The sequence below is a fragment of the Schistocerca nitens genome, chromosome 4 (genome assembly GCF_023898315.1).
Source record: "Schistocerca nitens isolate TAMUIC-IGC-003100 chromosome 4, iqSchNite1.1, whole genome shotgun sequence".
Classification (NCBI taxonomy): domain Eukaryota; kingdom Metazoa; phylum Arthropoda; class Insecta; order Orthoptera; family Acrididae; genus Schistocerca; species Schistocerca nitens.
In genome coordinates this window covers 206,467,231-206,492,271 of record NC_064617.1, presented here as the reverse complement: position 1 = coordinate 206,492,271, position 25,041 = coordinate 206,467,231, and the positions used below count along the sequence as shown (strand labels likewise).

Sequence of the window (25,041 nt, the reverse complement as noted above, 5' to 3'; positions counted from 1 at the left end):
TCAACACTTTTTGTCATAATCGTACTGTTCTTCTTACCATTAAGACAATGAAAAAATTCTCATTCCAAATTTAAGCTCCTGCTCCTACCAGTGTGTGCTGATTGCACGTAATTTCCTTTCTTCCCTTTTGTCTGACATTTTTCTGTTTTCATAAATTATGCCATACCTAATGTTTCCAACTTAATGAGCAATTTATACTTTCTCATTTGTAATTTGGTAAGGTTTTGTTACCGATGGGTTTGAAATAATTTGTACTTTACCATTTTTTCTATATTGTATTATTTATGGTGTGAAAGATTCTTCATGTCTGCTTTCCATTTAGGATGGTCACTGACAGTTTCTACGAAAAAGCTGACTTGGAGCAGTGGCTACTACCACGCATTCCTAGAAGTGATTATGAGAATCTAGTTGACGCTTTGTGGCAACCACTTGTAGAAAAGAACTACAGGTATGTGTTTCATTAGATTCAGTAAGTTATTTCTTTCACCTCTAGAAAGTATAATGTAATTTGAGAGATAAAAAAAATCTGCTCACAGAGTACGGGCAGGGGTACACGTATAAAAGGTATTAAGTGTGCAAGGAGAGGGTTCCTTCTTATCATGTCCGGTATGTCTTCCCTGACTAGGGACTCCAGGTGACCTTTCCAAACTGGACCCCTTTTCCTAAATCTCTCAAATCCTTTTCCTTCACCCCTCCTCCTGCCCCTTCAACCCTTCTACCAGGAGCTGCCACTGGCTCTGAAAGCTTGCTTACATAATACCTTTTATATACGTTCCCCTGCTGCCACTTAGTGAGTATACTTTTATCTATCCAAGTACATTATACTTTCACAAATTCATTTTTTCTCCTTTGGGACGACAGATTAGAACATTTTATTTTATACAGTGCATACTAAACTATCCATTATGATCAAAACAGATACTTAGTAGCTAACACACTGGACAACCATTCAGGAGAAGCAACATTCAAAGCCCCCATCTGCCAGTTGAGATTTATGTTGGACTTGGTGTCCTTTAAATCACTTAAAGTGAAAGCCAAAATGGTTTATTTGATAATCGGACAATTTCCTTTCTCACCATGTTTCAGTCAAAGCTGATTCAGTTTCTATTAATCTCATTATCAATAGTGTCTAAATTCTAATCTTTTGTTCCTCATGAAATGAATCCATTAACATAGTAGAAAACTTATACAAAAGTATGGGCATTTTATAGGATTTTTTCACGTATGTTGTTACTTTATGAGAAATCCAAAGTCATAAAATAACTAAGAACAAAATAAGTGTACATAGTACACTGTGAAGTTTCAAAAATTGTTCTTGTGAAAAATAATTTGTAGTAAAGACATGTGAATGTTGACGGCACTACACAGGAGCTGCTGCTGTTGGTGCTTCAGTTACTACTCCCAACACAACCACCTAAAACAATTAAAACTACCACTATTGCCAACACCATAGACTATGCTCAGACTACACAATTCATTATGATAAATGTCATAGAAATCCTTCTCATTATTGAGAAATATGGCAAAGTGTTTAAAGAACTGAAATCAGTCAGGAGAAATGGATTGGTACCCTATCAAGTTGTATAGATTTTCTGCTGCGTACAAAATAATTCGTGTGAATCTAGTAATTGTTTCTTTGATAAGCTTATGAGCAATTTCTCCTCAAATACTTCTCCAGCACAGCTAGTGCCCCAACATGGCATTGAATTTCAGCTCAACTTAACAGCTGAGTTAATAATGAAGAAACAGAGAGAACATAATGTGGCAAACAAAATATAAGGATGATTGTGTACGTGGCTATTGTCCCTGTTTCTCCAGTAAACAGGGACTTAAAAACATTAATATGAGAAAAGAGCAGTGCTGCCTTTACCATACGGAGAATTAGGTTGGTTTGAGAGCCAAAATTTTGAGAGAATCTGTAAAATTTTGGGTGTGAAAGACAAATGTCAACAAACTGGGATTCACATCTATTTACGTTGTCGACAGATTTCCTCCTGAGCGGCTTCACGTACTTTCTCCCACTTTTCTAGCACACATGCACCAATTAAGTGCAACCCCACTCAACAATTACATATACTGATTGACAATCCTCTGATAGTAGCAGCTATGCCTGTGCCACTCACCGTTATAAGAGGTGATATACTCAGCCTTTGTTAATCTGTCTTTTTTCCATTTTTCTTACAATTAAATTGTATTATCCATCTAAACAACACAATGGTTAAATTTAGAACAATTTTTTTGTGGGGGTGGGAATATAATGGGATCACAATGAGTAATGAAGGATTCCACAAATCATATTCCTCATCTATGGAGTGCTGTCTGTGGAACAGACCCTGGAACACGTTCCATAGTTAAAGCCTGTGGAACACAAAATCTGTCAAATTTTGTCATTCTTGTCTCGTGCAGTCTCATGCAGTCTTTGTGCAAGGCACTGTGTGTATCTACATAGGTTATTCTTTTCACTTGCCATATTTAAAATTTATATCTACCAGATGCTATGATGAAAAAGTTTTCCTTTTGCTTTAAAATTTGCTGTAACTTTGACTTTACATTTCTCAACAATTTTCCAAATAATGGTTAAGTAATAATTTATCTGCATGGGTTACATTGTATAAAAATTTTGTTTTCTGAAAAATAGTTTAAATTATACCTGTAATAAATGTGAAATGCACATACATATCATCTCACTATGTCAGTGTTTCTACGGCTATATGATGGACTAATTTGTTCCAGCAGCAAATAATATTCTCTAGTTTCATCAACAACACAAATTACTAATTAGCTGGCACTGAAAGAACTTAAAAGCATAATATCTGAATGCATTTCTAATATTCACATGCATCATAAACCATTTTAAGTTCCTTATCTCCATCACTCCCATTTCATTTTTTGGCACTTCTGCTTTTCACATGCTACTTCACATCACCCACTTTCAGGGTTTTTCCTCATGTCACCATTCTATCCCTAACCAGTGAAGAGCATCACTATACCCTGTATCTGGCAAGTTTCATTTTGTTTGGAATGTTCATTATAAGCCATTCAATACATTTTTAAGACATTGGCCTTGTCAACATGTAAGATACAGTTAATAAATTCCAAACATCTTTATAAGTAATGAAAAATATGATAAGAAGAGCAAAATGCCAGTTTTTAACATCTATGCTCACGGTATTGCTGAAAAGAATATATGGTACCTACAACATGTACTAAGTAACTAGCAAGTACTTAGCTTCAGGATACGAAATTCTAAATACTGCTGGTAGTCACATATGAAAATAGGAAACTGTCCTTTGTTCAGAAAACAAAGAGGAACAGACTGGAGAAGGTTAGAGAGAATAGATAGGTCACTCTGACCCAAGACTTGGAGGGAATTTAATACTATTATTCTAGTAATCAAGCATTACAGCAATAGACAACATGGGGACAAAGAATCTGTCCCCTCCTCCTCCTTTCTAAGCTTCTCCAAACTATACCTCTTTCCCTCCTGAGTAAGAAAATAAGTTCTGCTGGGGGGTAGGATAGCTTTTTCTAACTTTCATTTGTGTCTGTCAGCAGTACCCAGAATTTTAATTCCTGAAGGTAAGTGTTAGAATGGTTGACTATCTCCTTGTAATACTATAGTTTTATCAACTGAACTTTCCTTTTAATACTAAAATATGTTTACTCACTCTAAAATTTGAAACATATTTCATTTTCAAAGCAAATTTAAAGTTTAAATCATGACAGTACCAAAATTATGTTGCAGTTTCATTGTTGAAAATGAAAATGGTGAACCAGTTGGAGTAGCATTTAACTTTGATGCACATGACGAACCACCTGTTGAAATACATAGTGACCTCATTATTGTATTTGATTTTCTGGAATATTTGGAAGGGCCGCTGAGGTAAGAATGAAAATTATGAACAATATTTGTCATAAATTCATTAAAGTAATTTCCAAAATACAAAACAATAAAATCTTATGTGGCCAAGTGACCAACACATTTAGTTTACATTTAGTTCAATCATACATATCTCTTTGCAAATAAAATAATAATTTTTTCTCTACCTAGGGATCGACAACTACCACAAGGTAAGGGTCAAGTACTGCACAGTTTCATGATGGCCACACATCATTCCTTGAGCTATCAACAAAATGTTGAAGTCATACAATTTATGGAAGAGGAAGTTATGAGACTAGCCAGGAACAGAGGATTTGCTGGAGTATTTACAACCAACACAAGTCCACTAACACAGGTAACAAAAAGCTGTTCTTATGTAGTAACAGTTAAGATAGCATTGTCACATGTTACATATATAACTTGAGGTACAAAATCATACTTTATAGGAACATACATAACATGCTAAATACTGCATTTAAGCAACTAAATAAATCCAGACAAACTAAATAAGATGATTAAGGCAACAGCTGCAAATCTGCTTATCTAGATTTAGGCAACAACTGTTGTAATTTAGCAGATCAGTGTAGTTTATGTAGACAAGAGAGTTGTGTGAAATGTTCATATGCAAAAATAGAAAAGAAAAACTGGAAAGATTAGCATATAATTGTACAAAAATGAGAAAGAGGCTAAAATGAACATGTACGCCCAGAAACAATGGAATCTGAAGATGATCATGTGATAATCAAAATGGGTCACCATTAATAAATATGCTATGTTGTCTAGACTGTGACAGTTAATTTCAAAATCAGTAGAAAAGTCAGCACATATGTTGAAGGAATAGCCTAATGTGCTTCATTGATTTACAGGCATTGTGTTGAATGGTGTTGTGTAAATGGCACAGTATTTCCCCAAGGAAACTGCCTATTACCTGCATGTGCAACTCAGAAATATCTAGATACTAGCTGTGGACCTCAACAGACATGCATGGCAAGGTGATGGTGTCTTTCTTACCTATCCTGGCTTCAATTCCCCAACTGTGTTAACTCGTTGCACTCATTTGTCTGAGGCCATTGATGCCTTAGTGTTGTGAGTGCCAGTTCCCATGCACTGCTGAGTTGAAATTTATGTCCCTGTTTGATAAGTCATTATATATATATATCTAAACTGACTGCTTCTTAAATGGTTCAAATGGCTCTGAGCACTATGCGACTTAACTTCTGAGGTCATCAGTCGCCTATAACTTAGAACTAATTAAACCTAACTAACCTAAGGACATCACACACATCCATGCCTGAGGCAGGATTCGAACGTGTGACCGTTGCGGTCGCTCGGTTCCAGACTGTAGCGCCTAGAACCGCAGGGCCACTCAGGCCGATACTTCTTTAATGCTGGAGGTGTAGAGGCAAATGAGAGGATCTTGGTCTTTTCGTACTTCATGCCATGACTCATATCAAGACAGTACTCAGCAGCAAAAAGATATTTTTTTCTGGCTGATCCAAGAAGCAGTTGAAATACATATTGCTAAAGACTTAACAGAGACATGGGATTTCAACTTGGCAATATGCGGGAACAAGCATTGTGACAGTAAGGTGGCTTCGGCCCCAGACAAATGAAAGTAATGAGTTGACAGATGATGCATCGAAGCCACGACTGTAAAGCTGGTCACAAACACCTCACTCGCACATATTTCGGGGTCCTCAGCTGGTGTCTCGGGTGTCCTGTACTATGTATGTGTAGTCTGTGGTCTGTTTCTCCAGCAAATGCCTCGATTATATCCCTGCCTTTTCTGGCAAACCAGTGTACAACTTGGTGAGGCACAGCAGCAAACATTGCACCTTATGATAATGGACAGCTGTCACATGGAAATATTGTGCAGTTTACACATCACCGACATAGGCAATAAATGTCAGCCATTCAGGCAGTTAATATGTCAGAAAAGCCTCAAACAGCACATAAAAACTGTAAGCTTTATGGATTAATTTGGAGAAAGCAACAAGGTTGAATGAACTGGAAAGACAAACTGGGTGAAGCAAATAAAAGTTCATTCCAAATATTTTCTAAACCTCTCTGAAGGGTAGGGAAACTGTCTTAATTGCAACAGATAAATGTACCAGAAGTTGGAGAAAAAATATGTGAACTGAAATGACAGCTGTCCTGAATATTGTTACGAAACAAATTTTAAATTGTGTGTAATTGTGGAGACATTAGCAACAAGCAACTGAGGTGGCAATCTTTCACTGTTTGTTCAGAGTAATCTTTCACCAACCATGTTCCATTAGCCCAGCATACACTCCGTAAAGACTAAAACAGCTCTGTCTCATTAACTATCCTAATCATAATTTCCATTAAAATTCATTCTATAACAGGTACTGGCCCCACAACTTCATGAAAGGGTTTTAGTGGAATTTCGAAGTAGTGGAGAAGAGTTAGTGTCAAGCAGTACCTGTGAAATTGTTGGATGGCTGATCTGCTAAAAGTAATACCTATTGAAATGAGGTCTCAGTGAAGTTTGGGTCTAGAACACAGTTTCATAATATTTCATCTGTAATAAGAATGTCAACTGATATCTGACACAACTTCCATTCTAGTTTCAAACCAATGAAATCAGATGTTCCAGTAAATGATTGCAAACATTCGACCATGCCAGTATCTCTATATCTGCCAATATTTTAGTACAGAAAGTAACTGCAAAAAGAGAACACAGCTTGATAGATGTTAGACCCATACCTGATTCAAAATCAAAGCCAGAGTACTCGTGTGATTCGTAATATACTTGAGATGTAAATTTTGCCTGTATATATAATGGTATTTCTCTTCACATAAAATGCTTTTGTAAGTTATTGAGCTTTGAGAAATCTCCTTTTTCTGAAGATAGTGAAACGAGAATAGATGTGCACAAATTTAAATGCTTGTATTATATAGCAAGCCACGACATATAACACAAAAGCTGTAGGAAATGACAGAACAAAAAAACTTACTTTGGTGTGAGCCTCAGCACAATTATTCCCCAGTGACCATGGCATCCCTTCCATGCTAAACTCTCGTCTTAAGCAAATATCTTGTTTGAAGTTTCCTCTTTATTGACATTTACAGTTACTGCTTGTTAATAGGAACCTGATTGCTTGTTATCTTCTTTTGGCTCTTTAAAGCTTTAAACAGCAGAATGTTTCTGATGAGAAGCAGCAGTATTTTCCCCACCTCTGATTTAAGATGTATCACAACATTATTTTTCTTTTCCCACCATTCGATAGTTACAAAAGCTACACAATATTGATTTTTGATCTTTTGTGGAACATCATAGCCACTTGACCCATTCTTGACAATGATACAGACAGCACCAACAGGTTATACACAGTAAAAGCATAACCAAAAATAATTCTAATCGCACCTTGGAGAAATACTTTCATGTAGTCGAAATATGTTGAGTTTTTGTATTCCAGTTCCTAGAGTGCAGAATGTGGGCACTATAAACTGGCAGGTTGCCATGGCTGTAAACAAACTGGAATCGAACTACATGGGCAGAGGAGCAGTGTGGGGAAACAAACCCCACTTCCCTCTTGCACTACAGCCAGCGTACACACAAGTTTTCTTTTTCTGTCAAAGCAGAACAGACACATGGTCTCATGGATCACCAAGCCTTTCTACTGATGTGAGGATCCTTATCAAACTGTGATGGACCAGGACTGGTCTCTCCACTCATTTCAACATAAGAAAGGAAAAACGAGTGACATGCAGCAAAAATTATTCTGTAATTGCTACTATGCAGTTGATTGCTCAGGTTGGCAGTTTCATTAATGAGGTAGTTCAAACAAACGTCTACTGGTATTTGACCAAATCACAGCTTGAAACACCCTCCATCCAGAACTGTCATATTAAGAACTTCAGCTAGCAGACATAAGTATTTCTTTGTTCTAAGATGCTAGGTGCCAAGGTTGGATCTCGCACTTCATTAGCCGTGTGTATATTGTACAGGCTATTAAACTGGCCATAACTGGTATGGCACCAAGGAGTCAAGCACACTGATACATCTTTGCATTCACAAATTTTTTTTATTTTGCAATGCACATTCTTTCCAATTGAGCTTTAATAGATGATGTGCAATAAGAGTTACGAAAAACTGGGGGGTACATTTTGGTATTTATAGCTTTATTTCCTGTATATATATATATATATATATATATAATGTGGAAGTAAAGCTATGATGTACTATGTCTGATAAAATAGTTCATATGCTATAAAATAGCATTTATTAAGTAATTATCCATCTTTCCTTCTATATTCACATTTGTCCCAAAATGCAATTTTTTAAACACTCTACTCGTTAATAATACATACTTTAAGTTGGTTTTCCCATTTTCATTCTATATAACTCCCTGTTTCAAATGATTTGTTAATTTACAGTTTGCCATTTCATTTTATGTCATTTAACTTTCTCCCTTGATCTATTGTGGTTTACTCTGACTTCTGTTAACATTTTCTTTCTTGCATGGCACCTGACTCACTGATTCCAGTTTATTTGTTGGTATATATTTTAAATATTTAAAGCATCTCATTGCTTCATACTGAATTCCATATTCCAGCACTTTATCTACACTTACAAGCTGAATTCCAAGCAATTTTTCTTTCTCAATTGTGTACATGTTATATTACTTTCACCTGAAAGGACAAATGATCTCTCACTGTTTTCTGATTTTGTGTATAATGTGATAATGTTCTCATCATTTGGAGAACTTTTTGAAGTCATCACTCTCAATGCTCTGCATCTTCCGAGTTTTAAATGGGCATTCAAACTATTATTATTGGTGATAGCATATGGTTGGATGCCATATGAATGTAATTACAAATTTTGGCTCATTTGTAGCTGTGAAGTCTAAATAATGAACCTTATTGTTTCAGCAACTTGGAACTGATGTGTATGATTACAAAGTCCTACTCGACTATCAGGTAAACACTTATGTGGCCCCTGATGGGTCAAAACCATTTGGAGAGGCTCCTGACTGGCAAAGGGCTGTCTGCTCTTGGAGACCTGTTTGAGGAGCAGGGTACCAACTGCAGTTTTTGAACAAAGCTTCAGAACTTGCACAAAAAGACTGCACTGTGCATCATCATCATCATCATCACTTGTAAATTACTCCTCCTCCATAATGTACATACAATAAAATATTAGCAGTGATGAAGCAGTATGCTGTAGACATTAGACAAATTGACAAAGGTACTAATTAAATGTATCCTGCACAGATGTATACACACTTCTTTTGAAAATCTTCAGTAGTTTTTTAAATGTGTTACAAAATTGTGTGACAAAGTATCTGTAAGTACAAGTTAAGGGCTTCAAAATGTCTGTAATTTCGCAGTGCCTTATTTCTGCTAATATTTATCTCGGTGTAAATACTCAGTATTTATTTAAATAGTATTACCTGACTGACTGAGTTGCTTGCAGTGTACATGTAACACCATAAGAGAAAACAATTAGACAAGAACAAAATGCTTTTCAAAGTGACCATAGTGCACTTAAATGCTGTACAGTAATATGTGATACGACTCTCAGCAAATGATGGAAATAAGCAAATAGTTCACTATTTTATACTTGAACTGTAATGTAAATAAAATATTTTCAAGTAAAGGTATACACTTTTATTAGCAATGCTTTCCCCTGTGAAAAAGTGTTTATTTCAAGCCAAGATATAATACAAAACTTCTCTCTTAATTAAGAAATAGCTTCTTAACTGACTGCTGACAGTCTGAACCTTTCTAACAAAGTAAGTATACACATTGTGTGAATCCAGAGTTAAGAAATGTATTGGTTGGGTGAAAATACTCAATTCTACTTTAACTCAGTTAAGTACCTTGTATAAAAATGTCAGCATTCTGTATAAGTTCTCTCTCTCTCTCTCTCTCTCTCTCTCTCTCTCTCTCTCTCTCTCCATATGTGTATATGTGTATGTCAATGACTCAGCACTAGTGGTAGTCAATGAGTAATCTCCTTTACTCCAAAAATTATTTACATTATGCCAGAATTTCCCCCACCACTTTTACATAAGAATAATGTATCATCTTGGGTGAAAACAAGTACCAAAATGGGGAAATGTAACACATCATTTGCAGCTGCAGTGCATAGACACAAGTAATATTAGAGTGTAGCTTTATCCTTCAAGTTTTTACACTCTTTCTAGTGTAAGTACACTCCCTCTCACATTCAAACACACAAATATGTGAACACTTGGCCTTGTGGTCACTACAGCTAAACATCCCGGGGTGAAATAGTGTTTCAAATTGAGGTTTGGAGGGTAGTTGCATTGTGCCATTCAGTTTTGTAATAGGCCATAACTGTGGGTGGTAGAGAAGAAGAAAGAAGTGGAAATAGAAGGAATGCAAAATGGAAAATTAGCTGTAAATAAGAATAGGAAGACTGTGACAAATGTATGACAAGAAGTTGTGTTACATGAATGGAAGAGAGCCAAACGAGCATCATCACAGTAATGGGAATTAACTGTCTTGACTTGCTAAAGGAATAGTCAGGTTTTCAGCACCATACTGACTAAGTAAATATTTCTGATTTGTCAAGACAGAAATGAGGATGACACCACTTCCAGCAGAACATTGCACATGCATGCTGCTCACATAACCCAAAACACACTCTGAGATGTTTGTCAGCTCCCCTGGACAACATGGTAATGGTACTTTTCCCCAGTTTATCATGTGCAGAATATTTTGTTGCAGTATTCGGATTGATTACATTACTAGCAACATCAAAATACCAGGCGGGTATTTTTTCAGGAAATGAAAAAATCTCAAATATTATGTAATGTTTGTTTCCCACTAATAAGTTTTATTTGACCATAAATACAAATGTAACTAGTACTGGAAAATAAAACTTTCAAATTAAATACAGAAAAAGAAAAAGTTAAATGTATTAAAATTTAATTACAACTGTCTTTTTAAAGTGGCTCACCAACATATGTTCCTGTTAAAATATGGTATTTCGTATCCATATAAAGAAGCACAGATAAGATCTTTCTTTTTTGGCAGTTGGTTTAGGTGATGGATTTAACTGAGGAAAATACTCCACACAGGTCACATTTTGCATTGTATAGCATTTCTTGAAGATTCAGTAAGCATTCCATTCCTCAGTTTCACTGAAGGTTTTATTGACCAGAATTTCGTTGGAATGCTCACTGTAATTAAAGAGTGGGGTCAACTTGAATTTGCATGTACTGGTGTGCAGATCTGCTAGAGCACCCACATCAAAAAGTCTAGAAATAACCTCTTTTTATTCATTCTCCTTATGTTTGTACTTATATTTGTATGTTACCTGCAGTAAAAATACGGGGTGTATGTAAAGTCCAAGAACACTTTAAATTACTTATTGCACAAGAACTAAACATTTGACAGATTATACATATGTCATTCTGAAGAGAGACCCTGAAGGATTTGATTTCCACAGTGTAGCTGGGCAATTTGCCCATAGTCAGCTCCTTTCGAATGTCTCTCTTACGTGCTCTGGGACGTCCACTTCTCTTTGCCAGGCACAAGCAACCTGTCATAACGAATTTGTTGTGCCACTGGTAAATGGCCTTCCTTGTTGGTCGCTTCCTACCATATTTGGTTCTAAACATCCATTGAAAAGCTGGAACACACTTGTTTTTGTCGAACTCCAACACACGGAAAGCTTGCTCCACACCTGAACTCGCCACGTTTGCGACTAGTGCTGACTATCTGCAAATTAATAATCTATGCTGTGGCAGTATGGATGAAAAAAACTTTCATGGTTTCTATTCAAAATGACATATGTATATCTGTACAATGTTTGGTTCATGTGCAATAAGTCTTCCTAAAGTTCATGTACACCCTGTATAAAAATACTACCTAAAATAAGTCGTACATTTCTCACTATTATGACATTTGCAGGTTTAATTTATAACAGCAGTATGAAGTAATACAGTTCAAAAAACATATTGAGGTTATAAAGATGGTATGTACTTACCATAATGGACTTTTTGCTGATTCATTTATCCCTGCTGATGTAGTGTAAGCATTTCCATGAACTCGAAGTTCTTCCTAGAAGCTGTTTGTTGAACTGAACCATGCAATTGTTCATGCATAAAGTACAGAGAACAGAATGTACAGAAGACCTCTACCCTAACAGTCTGTGTAGATGGCACTTAATAGGTCTTCATGGAAAGTGTAATGAAGCTACTCTACCACCTTTCAACAAGCATTTGAACTAAAATGAAAATGGTCTGGCACTCGTATTGTTTCCTAGAGCATTAGCAGCAATACATAGAATAATTTCGATACTAAATCTGAATTTGGGTTATACTGGCACTTACACCATTTCCCACAAATGGTTGTCAGTTGTTGATATTCCAACCTGGACTTACCTTTGTTTAAAGTTCCAATATAAACATCCATATCGTTATGACTTTGACTGTACCAAAACATTTGCCATTTGAGTACTGATAGTTTGTTTTAAGCCTATTGCAATAAACTTGAGATGCATTAATATAAGGATGCTGAGAGATTTTGAATTATTCTCCAGGACCTGTTTCACAACACACTATCATACAGATCACCTGCCACCCCTGTAGAGTCTTCTAAATAAACCCAAAATACACCATACATGAGTATCGTCCTCACTTGTTTCCTCCAAAGTATTCATTGTACATTAGCATTATACCACCCACAGGCTCTGAAGAAATGAGCAAAGAACAAAATTATTAAAGACCAAATAAGTAAATAAATTATGTAATTATTTTTTAGGAGATTTGATTTACTTGTGCGACTGAGCTAAAATTGCAACAATAACTATACTTATATCACTTCATACGGATTGGTTGTCATAAGCTGATCATTTTCTCCTTTCCACAACTTTCAGACTCAATTTTTGTCTATCCATCAGCTAGCATTTGACTCCATCTGAACAGGCCTCAGAAGGCCCAATGCTCCCAACCAACTGCCATGTCATTGTCAGCTGATAGGCATAACTGGCTGTGGATATGGAGGGGCAGCACACCACTCTCCTGGGCATTGTTAGTTTTCATGACTGGAGCTCCTACTTCTCACTCAAGGAGCTCCACAATTGGCCTCACAAGGGCTGAGTGTATCCTGCTTGCCAATAGCACTTGACAGATCCATATGGTCACATGTCCAAGTGCTAGCCCACCCTAACATCATTCAACTTCAGTAATCTGACAGGAACTGGTGTCACCACTGCAGCAAGGCTATTTGACAGTGCACTTCATATACCCACCATCACCTTTCCAATGGTTCCTCCTGAAAAGCAATGTCTGCCCTCCATGACGGAAGCCTTAATTTGTCTCTCTTCAGTGTCTGACAATTGTTCACTATACACATTTTCTACCAATCTGGGCTTAACAACCAACTCTGCCACTGTATGAAATGGCGCTCAATGCATGGATTAACAAATTATGCAAGAGGCGAGTTCTTTGTATACACAGCAAGCTGTGTTATTCAGATGTGGATTATCCATGTATAATTCAGTGATATTTGAAACCTGAATATTGTTGTTGTTAGAATGAATATTTTCATTTGCAAAACAAATTTCTGGTTGTGAAGATGCTGATGGCGAGAACCTCTGTGAGTGGTTAAATAACGATGCCTATAAATCAGGATTTGAGTAGGTATTTGGCGAACAGTGTATTCGTAAAAGAAAGTGAAGATGAGGTGATCGAAGACCCGTTACCATGCACAATGAGGAAACAAAATGCATGGACTATATCAGTATTTTGAATTTCCGGAAAAAAACAGCCTACATCAGGAAAAAGGTGAGTCAAAAACAGAAACAGAAAAAAATGAAGCTTATTTCCTGAAAGTGAACTGAAAAGCAAACATCAAATACGCCATTTTCAGTGTAATTTTGTAAATAAGTTATTTTCTCGGGAGTAATGTGCAAGTAATTCAGCGATCTTTCAAATGTGACACATAAAATATTTTGTAAAAGCAGTAAATATCAGTTTCTGGCAAGAGCTTGTGTACTTAGTTATCCATGTTTCTTAGTTTTCCTTGCAGGGTAGGATCTGCTTTAAGTAGTTTTTCCACATGCAACAAGCTGACACCACTTGGCAGCCACTCAAGTGGCATCACCAAAGTTGTATGTGGAAACACCCAATTTCCTCTAGCGACACCAATTTTAGCCATGCCACAGAAATTAGTCACTTTAACTTTGTAATATCACTTCGCTTCTCCCAGCGTCAGTTAATGTCCTTCAACTGCCATTTAAGGCTGAATTTTAAAGCACAATTGAAATGTTTCGATTTTTGTGCTAATAAATTTACTGTTTATATTTCACAGTTGAACATGTTTAAAAAGTGGTTGTTAGTAATTTTACAGCTTAATGAACTGTAGGAAGAACAGCCTTGTTGATGGAAATGCAAAAATGAGTGCTACAAAGACGAATAGCAACCATTACTTGACATTGTGGATAGTGGGTAGGAAAACGTCCATGGTCATGATTTACATATTGCAAAAACAAAAACAAGAAGTATTCACTATTCTCACATCAATGAACACAACGAAGTGTTAAATTTATAAGAATAGTGTGGCTATAGGTCCATCTGGTACACAAAACGATTAATAAAATTTATGTATAAAATAAATTACAGCCTACTTAAAAAGACACGACTTTCTTTTATATGTGTTTAGGAAAAATATCCTGCTTTTTCTTTAAGGTACAAATGAAGTAGTTGTAAAAGTGGTAAAAATGCCATTATTGTATGTAAACAAATCCAGAAAAATTATTTTATCTGATAACTTTATCAAACACAATGTTTGCATGCGGTTAAATTCAGCTATGCTTTAAATTGTCTCTTTTTGTTGTAGTTAGTGGTTGAGTTCTGCTTTCACATTTCACTAAGTAGTATTTGGGGGACATGGCTTATTGCATAGCTCAAAGGTGCAGTCATCGTTATGGTCGTGATGTGATCCCTTCTGGAATATCTTCCTGTGTAAAATGTGGGCAGTAAAACGTGTGAAACAGGTGGAGTTTGAAGTTTGGTCTTTTACAGGTATCCAGATTCATCACTTCTGTTCACATGAATTCCTTTCACACCTCCCTCTATTTGTGACAAGGTTCTTGTTAGCTGGACTGGTGCCTGGAAGTGGTGGTGTGTAGATGATACAGTACCAAGTGAGTGGTTGGTTGCTGGGCTACTGAAGTGGGACATGCTGGACCTAAGTGGTCACTGTGGGTGTGACAGCTGAGATAGTGCCTTGGGCAGCGTTTAAGGCAGAGCCAATAGTGTTGTATAAGGTAACAGTTGGTGGAAAACCAATACCAGTGCAGTGATGGTAAGCACACCGTCACTGACACATGGGTCAATAGCTGCAATGTGCCAGTAGTCTGTAGACATGGGTGAGGTGGCTGGTGGCTGATCCAGTGCATGTGTTGGGGGAGGTGGGAGGTGGCGATGTTGCAGGATGCATCTACTAAGAGTTTGTTTTTTAGTTTAATGCTGACATCTTTAGGCTTGAAGTCGTGGACATAAGAGTGTGATGACTGCTTGGTTGTCAGATTGTGATAGAGTGGCGGGGTTTTGACAGAAGAGTGGTCATCTTGTGGGACATCTGGATTTATGCTGCATGTAGCACCAGGGTCACAAAGAATCCATGACAGTTTAAGCCTATGCAAGGACACTGTCATTTTCCCATTGAGCAGGAAAGTGCGATGCCAATGCTCTGTGTGCCCATTATTCTGTGGATTGTACGCAATTGTACAATTACGGATAATGACAGAGCTGGCAGAGCAGATCAGAGAGGATTTAAATTGCCTCTCTTGGTCTGTGGTAACAGTTTCTGTACAGCTGAAGCAACATATCCGCGCATCAATGAAAGCTTTTGTAGATTACCACTGTGATGTCTTTCACAGACACAAATTCAACCTAGTGTGAATTCATCAGTTGTTAACAGTAAATATTTGTAGCCTTTAGATGCCAGAAAGGAGCCATTGAGGTCAAGGTGAATGTGGTGGAATTGAGTTCATGTTATATAGAAACAGAAAAAGGGGGGGGGGGGCTGTGCATGGCAGCCGACCATGCTACACTGGCAAGCCAAGAAAGCCTGCGACCAGGTGCAGCACTTGCATTGGACATTCGGCCGAAAGCAGCATTCAGCTATGAGCCATACCTTTGGTTGAACATCTGGGTGAGCCAGGTTGTGAAGCTGGTCAATGATCAGGTGGTGCATGGATGGGTGGGATGAGATGTCATATTCTGTTCTGGGAGACGTTGCAGAAAATGCAGGGATCCGTGATGAGAATCTCTCATTGTTTGATGCATAAATTAGGGGTGTCATGGTTGAGTAAGTCTATGATGGATGCTCATGTTCTTGTTCATCCACCAGCTCGGTGTGGTCAAGATGAAGTGAAAGTACACTGATGTGCAAAAGGTATTCGGTGATGGTCTTGTTGGCTCCGTGTAAATGATAGACGTCCATTGTCATGTTACATGATTAGATCAAGGTAGCAAAAGTGTTGTGGGTTGACATCCTTCAGTGGAGAGCATGAACAGCCACTGCAGCAGGTGACGTCAGCAAAAGTCAACGATGCCTAGAAAATTTAATACACCATGATAAGTCTGTGGAAGTGATAACTGTCAGATATGGTCTGTTTGTTTGGACATGGACTCGATGCATTGATGTTAAGGATGTTCCTGATAAATCACCTCAGTTCTCCACAACTCTCTGTGAGCCCATTATTCTGTGGGTCATATGCAATTGCATGATGGCAGATAATGCTGCAGCAGTGGCACAGTGGATTGAACTGAGAGGATTCTGTACAACCAGTGCATCAATGAAAGCTTGGGTGGTAGATGTCTTTCACAGACACAGACATCACACTTCAATCCATAGGGCATGAAAAGAAAATCGGAGGCCGAAAAAGGTGTATGATAGCCATCTTAGAAATGTCGTCAGGATGCATAGGTATTTGACGGTAGGCCTTTCTGAAATTAATGACGTTACATACTGTCGCGTCTGTGAGAGAACATGTAAAGTCTTGAGTGTTAGGGACAGGGTAACTGTTGCGCATCTCTAATCCGCACAGACTAACAGAACTTTCCTCTTCTGGAACTAGTTTGACAGGTGAGACCTGGAAGCTGTCCAAAGGGTCCACTATACCTAACTGTAGCAGTTAGACTGCCGCTTTTCCCGCCTGTAGACGAGTCAGAGCCAGGCGGCGTGATTTGTGGTGAAATGGATATCTGGGAGTCACGAGAATACAGTTCATTGTACTGTTTTGGATGGCACACTGCTGAATGTTTGCTCATGTGTGGCAGGTGGTACACATGGGCAACGCCGTGGGAACCAGTGCAGTAGATGCTGTTTTAACCTGTGAGTGATGTAATGTGGTATGGTCAAGAATGTCGGTGGCATAGTTGTCTGAGGTGGAGACGAGGCATGTTGGTCATATGTGGGGGTGACAAATCATAGGGGTAGTCAAGAGCTTCTCGTACAACTAGCATGCGTGTATGAGTGCCATGGATAGCATCCATGGCCATAACACATTCTTTCATGACAGAGCGTGCATCATCATCATCATCATCATCATCATCATCATCATTATCATTGTAACTATGTGGCCCAGTGGAACATGAAGTAGTGTATGTCAGGGAGGTGGAGTCGGAGCAAAAATCCCCAGAATAAGACAGGTTGTGTTGCGTAAAAGTGCTGTATGATTCATGTCCAGGAAGAGGTGAATCCCCAACACCAGTTCACTGACAACAGTGAAGGTTCATGGGCGCTGGGGATCCATGCTGACAGTGAGTTTTAAAACATGATGTACACTCTCATACACAGACATTGAAGAATTGCTGGTAGCATGGAGCAGTAACCCAGTTGCCTCAGTGAGCAGTGTAAACATGTCTTTCGGTACTGTGCTAACATCTAATCTAGAGTCTATAAGGAAGTACATGCATGAATAGTGGTCGAAAACAGTCTTCCGTCCATCAGGTTGGCCAGCATGGAGAACACGCGTCCCACAAGGCCCAGGTTAAGGTGACTTGATGTGACAACATGCGCTGATAGGCCTATGGTGGCCTGTATTTGAAATTTACTACAGGGAAACGGGCTGTTGCATGCGGTGTCACCAGACAGGACTTGGTACCATCAGAGGTGTGACGCAGAGGCAACAGTGGTGGTCAGTTTATTGCTGCCAGTTGCCAGAGTGGTGTTGTGTGCAGACTGCAGGTTGGTGCCCATGCTGGAGATGAAGTCATTGTCGGTTGTCGTTGGTTCTGGTCAGACTAATGTGGTGTTTGAGCCAGTCGGCCAACATCTAACACTCTCCATGGGGGAAGTGTCATGGTAATTAATGCACTGCCTACACTGCAGCACAGTAAACATCCTATCTGTGAGCAGTTCTGCTTCATGTGTAACCATAGCAAGCTGTAGCTGAGGCAGAAGTTGGACAATTCAAAACATTCATTATGTGGTATATGTAATTAGATTCATCTCGAGTGACGTCCTTAGCTGGCACCGCAACTAAGGTGGAGTCTTATTGGCGAGTTGGTCATCATAGTAGATAGCTAGTAAAAAAAAAAAAAAAAAAAAAAAAAAAAGGGAGGTTCAAATGGCTCTGAGCACTATGGGACTTTGAGGTCATCAGTCCCCTAAAACTTAGAACTACTTAAACCTAACTAATCTAAGGACATCACACACATCCATGCCCGAGGTAGGATTCGAACCTGCAATGTAGTGGTCGTGCGGTTCCAGACTAAAGCGCCTAGAACTGCTCGGCCACTCTGGCCGGCAGATAGATAGTCAAAGTTGTTGTTCTGTGGTGCGAGATAGCACTGAAGGGAGGCTAATTTGGCAATTGTATATTTGTGATGCACACGATCCCACTGACGTCAGCACGTTCAGCCAGGTGGTAGATCAAGGTCATGAAACTGGAGTTGTCATCAAGAATTCCTGTGATGAAAATACATATTCCACTGTCGCAAACCGCAGGTAGTTTGTTCTGATAGCTTGGTTTAAGGAGCAGTCCTCGAAGCAATGTACAGTTTGAATGAGGTTATACCACCGAAGAAATGCAAAATAGTAAGTTGCAGAAAGTCTCGTGAAGCACTCACGGCACGGCGTAGATTCCATAATGACGTCCAGGTAGTGCATAGACTGGTGTATTGCATCATGCATGGTCGTCATGTCGAATGGCAGTGGTGATGTGCCTGGTATGGGTATTGAGGTTGTCAAAGAAATGGCCATAATGTATGCAAGCAGAGCACTGGAATCCGAAATTGAAGTATGTGGATCTGAATCTTGCACCAAGCCAAATAGTAGGTCGCTTGATGGGAGCCAATGTTGTGGCATGTCTGGAGATAAGATTTTGTGCATGGAAGCATGCATAATAATCCATGGTTCAGATTTGATTTCATCACTGTTTGTCGATTAAAGCACTGTTAATACTGGCAATGCACATCTATGATACGTGGTCACATGAAGCAGTTGGTATAACAGGCATAGTTTAAAATGGCTGCGTTGTTAGTGCGTATGGACTTGGAATGGAAGGAAAAGTGCTGCTGGCGAGGTTGTCGTGATAGTCATGGGTCACCAATGTGCAGATTTCCCAAACCAGTTTACAGATGCATACCATAAATGTAGACAACACAATATAGCGTAACTCCCGTTTATTAACACAGAGGACAATACAACACAACCACATTACACCAGGTTCCAGACCGAACTGTCTTATTAATGCTGTTGTCAGATACTCCACACTATCGTGGAAACTATCTGGTCAGCAATATTGCTTTCGCTGATATCCACACGCGATTATGTCTCCATCCACCGTTGTGGGATGGAGTCGTTGTTGAGGTATTCGTTGAAAAGGTATGCTAGGTTCTGCCAGGTCTTGGATTGTATCCTTGAGGTGTTCCACATATATTCCAACCAGCCTGGCTGCCTTGTTATTGTTTGCACTCGTTATAAGATGGGTGACTTCATCAGTTGTAATTAGCTACACGACTTGCGTTTTTGGCATGTACGGTGTGAAGCAGTCTGATATTGCGTTCCCCTCTCCAAGGGGCTATTGAAGTGTAGTCCCCATTTCTCCATTTATACTGAGGGAGTTTGATTCCAGCTTGTTTCAGGACTTTGGAATTTTGTATGGTTTCGTTTCTGTCTCGGAAATTAATTTCTCTTCTGCGAGGATATCGTATGTTATCTTCATTTTTTTCAGTGGCATTTGTATTTCCGACGTTCTTCGGCATGCACTGTTATCGCATCATTTCCCTATTCCCTGGCAATGTGGAGAGGCCGTAGTGTCTTCTGTATCAAGAGATAACATTATTTGTCGAACGATGACTTCACAGTGGGTTTGAATCCGGTTACTTTAGTGGTGTTGTGCATGATTATGTCGTGTGTTTTGCATGATTATGTCGTCCAGAGCTGTTGTTGCCTCGTCTATTTTTCCCTCCTTCATCTTGCGGATTATTGTTGGTAGCTCTTTCTTCGTTTGCAAGCCATCTTTCTTCATCTAAATTATAAATGAAAAATAGTGAATTTTAAAGTTATTTAAGCATTTTAGTCATATGATCAACGTTAGAACCCCGAAAAATGGACTCCAGGTAACTCGACACTCCGGGAAACTCGACAAACCTGACATATTTTTTGGCTTTGAAAAAAGAAACAAATACGCTCGGTATTTTCGTAAAAAGCTAATTTAATTTACAGTAATTATCATGCTTATAGACTGTTACAGAGCAGTGAATATATATCTCTGAGAAGACTGAAACTAAATAAAGCCTAAACAATTATTAAAAGAATAAAACATAAGATATTGATATCGCACAGAAATAGCACTTTGATTAATAAGTGAAATAGCTAATTTAAGCTTACTTTGAATAAGGCTCAGAGTTCATTAAATAAAACAATATCTCAAAGTTAATGCTTTAATACAGTTGATAATGTTAATACAGTATGCCTAATACTTTCAGTCAAAAAGTATGTAAATAGCGGGCTTTAATTGGGTCTTACACCCTAAAAAGATGTAAGTATTTAAAAATAACTAATGTAGTACTACAGTAATATAGTAATACAGTCTAAACTATAGTACTAATATTTCGAAACTGAAAATTTAACTTTATGTATGTATTTAAGTCTCTATTTTATAAAGATTTTTAATATTGCTCTAAATCCCATTATTAGGGCTAGAGTGTCTTTAGGAAGGTGCAAATGTCGACCGTCTGACTGGATTACTGAATATGAAGTCGTTGATGACTGGTCGGATATCCAATTCATCCAAAACTTCTCGGTGGGCATGAGGAACAGCCAAGTCGTTCAATCGCTTCTGTCCCACTGTTAATCGGAGATATGACCATACGTTTAAGGGCGCTAAATGAACATTGTGTTGTTGCTGTCGTGATTGGAAGTACTTGGAGAAGCTTAATGCACTTCACTACTTCACATCACATTTCTCCAATTGCAGGCTCTTGTGTAATGTACTTTCTTACATCGCGCATGTTTTTTAAGACCATTTGTTTTTTTTATTAGCGATATCGGCTAACATATTCAAGTATAAGCGCAGTCTCTCAATGTCTGGGTCATTTTTGAAAAACTCAGTTGATTTTTCCAAATGTGTTTCACCTCTGTTTACTAAAAGCAAGCACTCTTGTTCAATTGCGATGAACTGTGTGAGTTCAGTTGAAGCAAACTGCTCAGTAATGCAAGATTGCACCGTTTCACGAACTTCAATGTAAATACGGTAGCTTTGTAGTATTCATTTGGGGTTTTCAAAGTGTGGTGAGCTGGCTTCGTTGTTTTCATACTTCTTTGGTATACTTCGATTCCGAGGAAGCGAAGGATCATCAACTTGTGAAGGTTTTTCTTTTAAACACAATTCCCAAAAGTGTTCAAAACTGTCACGCCTTCCATTCAATATACAAATCAACCCCTCATGTATTTTTTCCATATCAGCAACACTTAGATGAGGGCATTGAATTTTTTCATTGACATCCTCTTCTCAGTTCATTGCATGGTAATAAAGTTGTAAAAAGAAATAAGTCTTGAATTGTAACATTGACTCAAGGTAGCCTGCACATTTGTGACCTGCCTCTATTTTGTCCTCTGCAGAAAATGGATCAAAAAAACTCTGGAAGTTCTTCAAAGTTTTTCAATATTCTCAAGATACTAGAAGCTCGCATAGTCCACCGAGTCAGCCAAAGGGGTCGTAAGCGCTCTCACAGCGTATGCTTCTGAAAAGTCCCATCATTTTGTTGGATTCCCTTACGGTGTTTATAAGTCCTTGGCTAAAGCCATAATATCCCTCATAGACGTAAGATGGCGGAGACTGTCTACAACTGCCAAGTCTAAACTGTGAGCAGTACAGTGCACATAACGTACTTTTGGTTGTTTATCCAAAACTAACTTTTTTAGTCCTTTGAAATTACCTCTCATATTCGAGGCACCATCATAGTACTGTCCTCTTAAGTTATCCATTGACCAATCAAGACGAGCAAAAGTGTCTTTTAAAATACTAAACAGAGTTTGTGATTCAGTGTTTGGGGTCTCGTATAAGCCAATAAAGTCTTTGTCGATGATTAAGGGATCAACAGTACGAATACAAAATGACACTTGTTCGTGACTCGAAGAATCACTTGTTTCGTCAACCATAATAGAAAAATGTTCAGTCATCTTGATTGAAGCCAATACCTTTCCGAACACAGACTTTCCTAGTAGGTCAGTGGTCTCGTTTTTAATATCGTGGGACGTCCACTTGTACCCTGAGCGCCCTAATCAGTCTCTAAACTCAGGTATGTCAGTATGTCAGTCTTTCACAGTGCCAACAATTAAAAAAAAATTAGTTTACATCTTCGTGCCCTCTAATTGCTAGCCCTTGTCGGCATAGAAATTGTACGGTAGTAAAAATTGTCTCAAGAGCTAAACGGCCTTTCTTCATATCATTGTCTAACTGTTCATTCATTCGGTTAGTGACAGAATTTAGTTTCAGAACACTTTCTTTATGCGTAAACGTATTTTCTTGAAGACGGAATTTTTCCAAAGCCTTTTTCCAGTTAGAAAACCCTACGGAAGTAAATGCATTTTTATTTGTAGGTTTTGCAAAAAACTTTTTCGGTAGATGCTTCATATTCTAGCCATGTATATTTGATCAACCAAGACTTCTGAAATGATCTTCCCTTATCGGTTGTCCAGGTTTCGGCGGTAAACGGTTCTCGCCTGAAGATGACGAAGCAATTGACAGTAGAATAATTGTTGGAGGTTGACTTGCAGTATCATCAACTTTCCAACGTGCCTTTTTGGTTCCAAATTTATCCACTGAAAACTTAATTCACAATACACGAAGAGACTAAAGTAAACGATTAAAATATAGTCATATAAAACAGTCCACTAGACACTACAGTCAGGACACTAAACACGTCTGCAGCATGCACTGAACGAAACTATCCACACTGAATGACTGCGACAGCAGGGCTGGCTTTACGAGGTGCATTCTAGTTCTAAGGCCTCCGATTTTTTTTCTCCGGACTGGAAAGAGATAGAAACATGCGCATTGTTTTAAAATGAGGCCGCGTTCATTGTCAATACGTCCCAGAGATGGCAGCACCGTACGGCAGATGGAATTTTACTGCCAGCGGCGAGAATGAGAACTGTTTTAAATACTTAAAATGGCGACGTTTTCCTTACTTGAACAGCGTGCAATCATTCCTTTTCTGAATTTGCGTGGTGTGAAACCAATTGAAATTCATCGACAGTTGAAGGAGACATGTGGTGATGGAGTTATGGATGTGTCGAAAGTGCGTTTGTGGGTGCGACAGTTTAATGAAGGCAGAACATCGTGTGACAACAAACCGAAACATCCTCGGGCTCGCACAAGCCGGTCTGACGACATGATCGAGAAAGTGGAGAGAATTGTTTTGGGGGATCGCCGATTGACTGTTGAACAGATCGCCTCCAGAGTTGGCATTTCTGTGGGTTCTGTGCACACAATCCTGCATGACGACCTGAAAATGCGAAAAGTGTCATCCAGGTGGGTGCCACGAATGCTGATGGACGACCACATGGCTGCCCGTGTGGCATGTTGCCAAGAAATGTTGACATGCAACGACAGCATGAATGGGACTTTCTTTTCGTCGGTTGTGACAATGGATGAGACGTGGATGCCATTTTTCAATCCAGAAACAAAGCGCCAGTCAGCTCAATGGAAGCACACAGATTCACCGCCACCAAAAAAATTTCAGGTAACCGCCAGTACTGAAAAAATGATGGTGTCCATGTTCTGGGACAGCGAGGGCGTAATATTACCCATTGCGTTCCAAAGGGCACTACGGTAACAGGTGCATCCTACGAAAATGTTTTGAAGAACAAATTCCTTCCTGCACTGCAACAAAAACGTCCGGGAAGGGCTGCGCGTGTGCTGTTTCACCAAGACAATGCACCCGCACATCGAGCTAACTTTACGCAACAGTTTCTTTGTGATAACAACTTTGAAGTGATTCCTCATGCTCCCTACTCACCTGACCTGACTCCTAGTGACTTTTGGCTTTTTCCAACAATGAAAGACACTCTCCGTGGCCGCACATTCACCAGCCGTGCTGCTATTGCCTCAGCGATTTTCCAGTGGTCAAAACAGACTCCTAAAGAAGCCTTCGCCACTGCAATGGAATCATGGCGTCAGTGTTATGAAAAATGTGTACGTCTGCAGGGAAGTAACGCCAGTTTCATCGATTTCGGGTGAGTAGTTAATTAGAAAAAAAAATCGGAGGCCTTAGAACTTGAATGCATCTCGTATTGCCGTGGCGTAACGTCTCGAAGCGTCAAGGCGACGCGAGGCGGAGGGTTCCAGGCGCTCCTGCTCCAGTCCTTTTGATGTCGCCGCAGCTCTGGCCCGCCGGCACCAGACTTTACCTGAAGGTTCGCGCACTGGGACAAATTGTAAAGTGTGCCCACAGCACCGTAACACTATCATGATTCACACCACTTGTTTTCAGTTAACCTGCACAGTATATACAGTTCCACGCAGTAAATGGAATGACACCATTAATAAATATAGATTTCGATCAGAAATCGGTAGCTAAGGTAGAATGTTAAAAATTTCTAGATGTATGCATTGATGAGGGGTTGAACTGGAAAAAACACACTGAGGACCTGCTGAAACGTTTGAGTTCAGCTTCTTATGCTATTAGGGTCATCGC

General features: G+C 38.9%; 1 protein-coding gene across 2 annotated transcripts in view; it reads left to right on the top strand.

Moving 5' to 3' along the window:
* The window catches only part of LOC126252038 (tyrocidine synthase 3), a 144,044-nt gene extending 134,541 nt beyond the window's left edge, over positions 1–9,503 (top strand). For both annotated transcript variants that reach the window (XM_049952828.1, XM_049952827.1), the window contains exons 13-16: positions 323–448; positions 3,746–3,883; positions 4,052–4,235; positions 8,777–9,503. In XM_049952828.1, the coding sequence (XP_049808785.1) occupies positions 323–448; positions 3,746–3,883; positions 4,052–4,235; positions 8,777–8,914 (586 nt within the window). In that variant the 3' untranslated portion in view covers positions 8,915–9,503. The remainder of the gene's footprint in view (positions 1–322; positions 449–3,745; positions 3,884–4,051; positions 4,236–8,776) is intronic.
* The last annotated feature ends 15,538 nt before the right edge of the window (positions 9,504–25,041 follow it).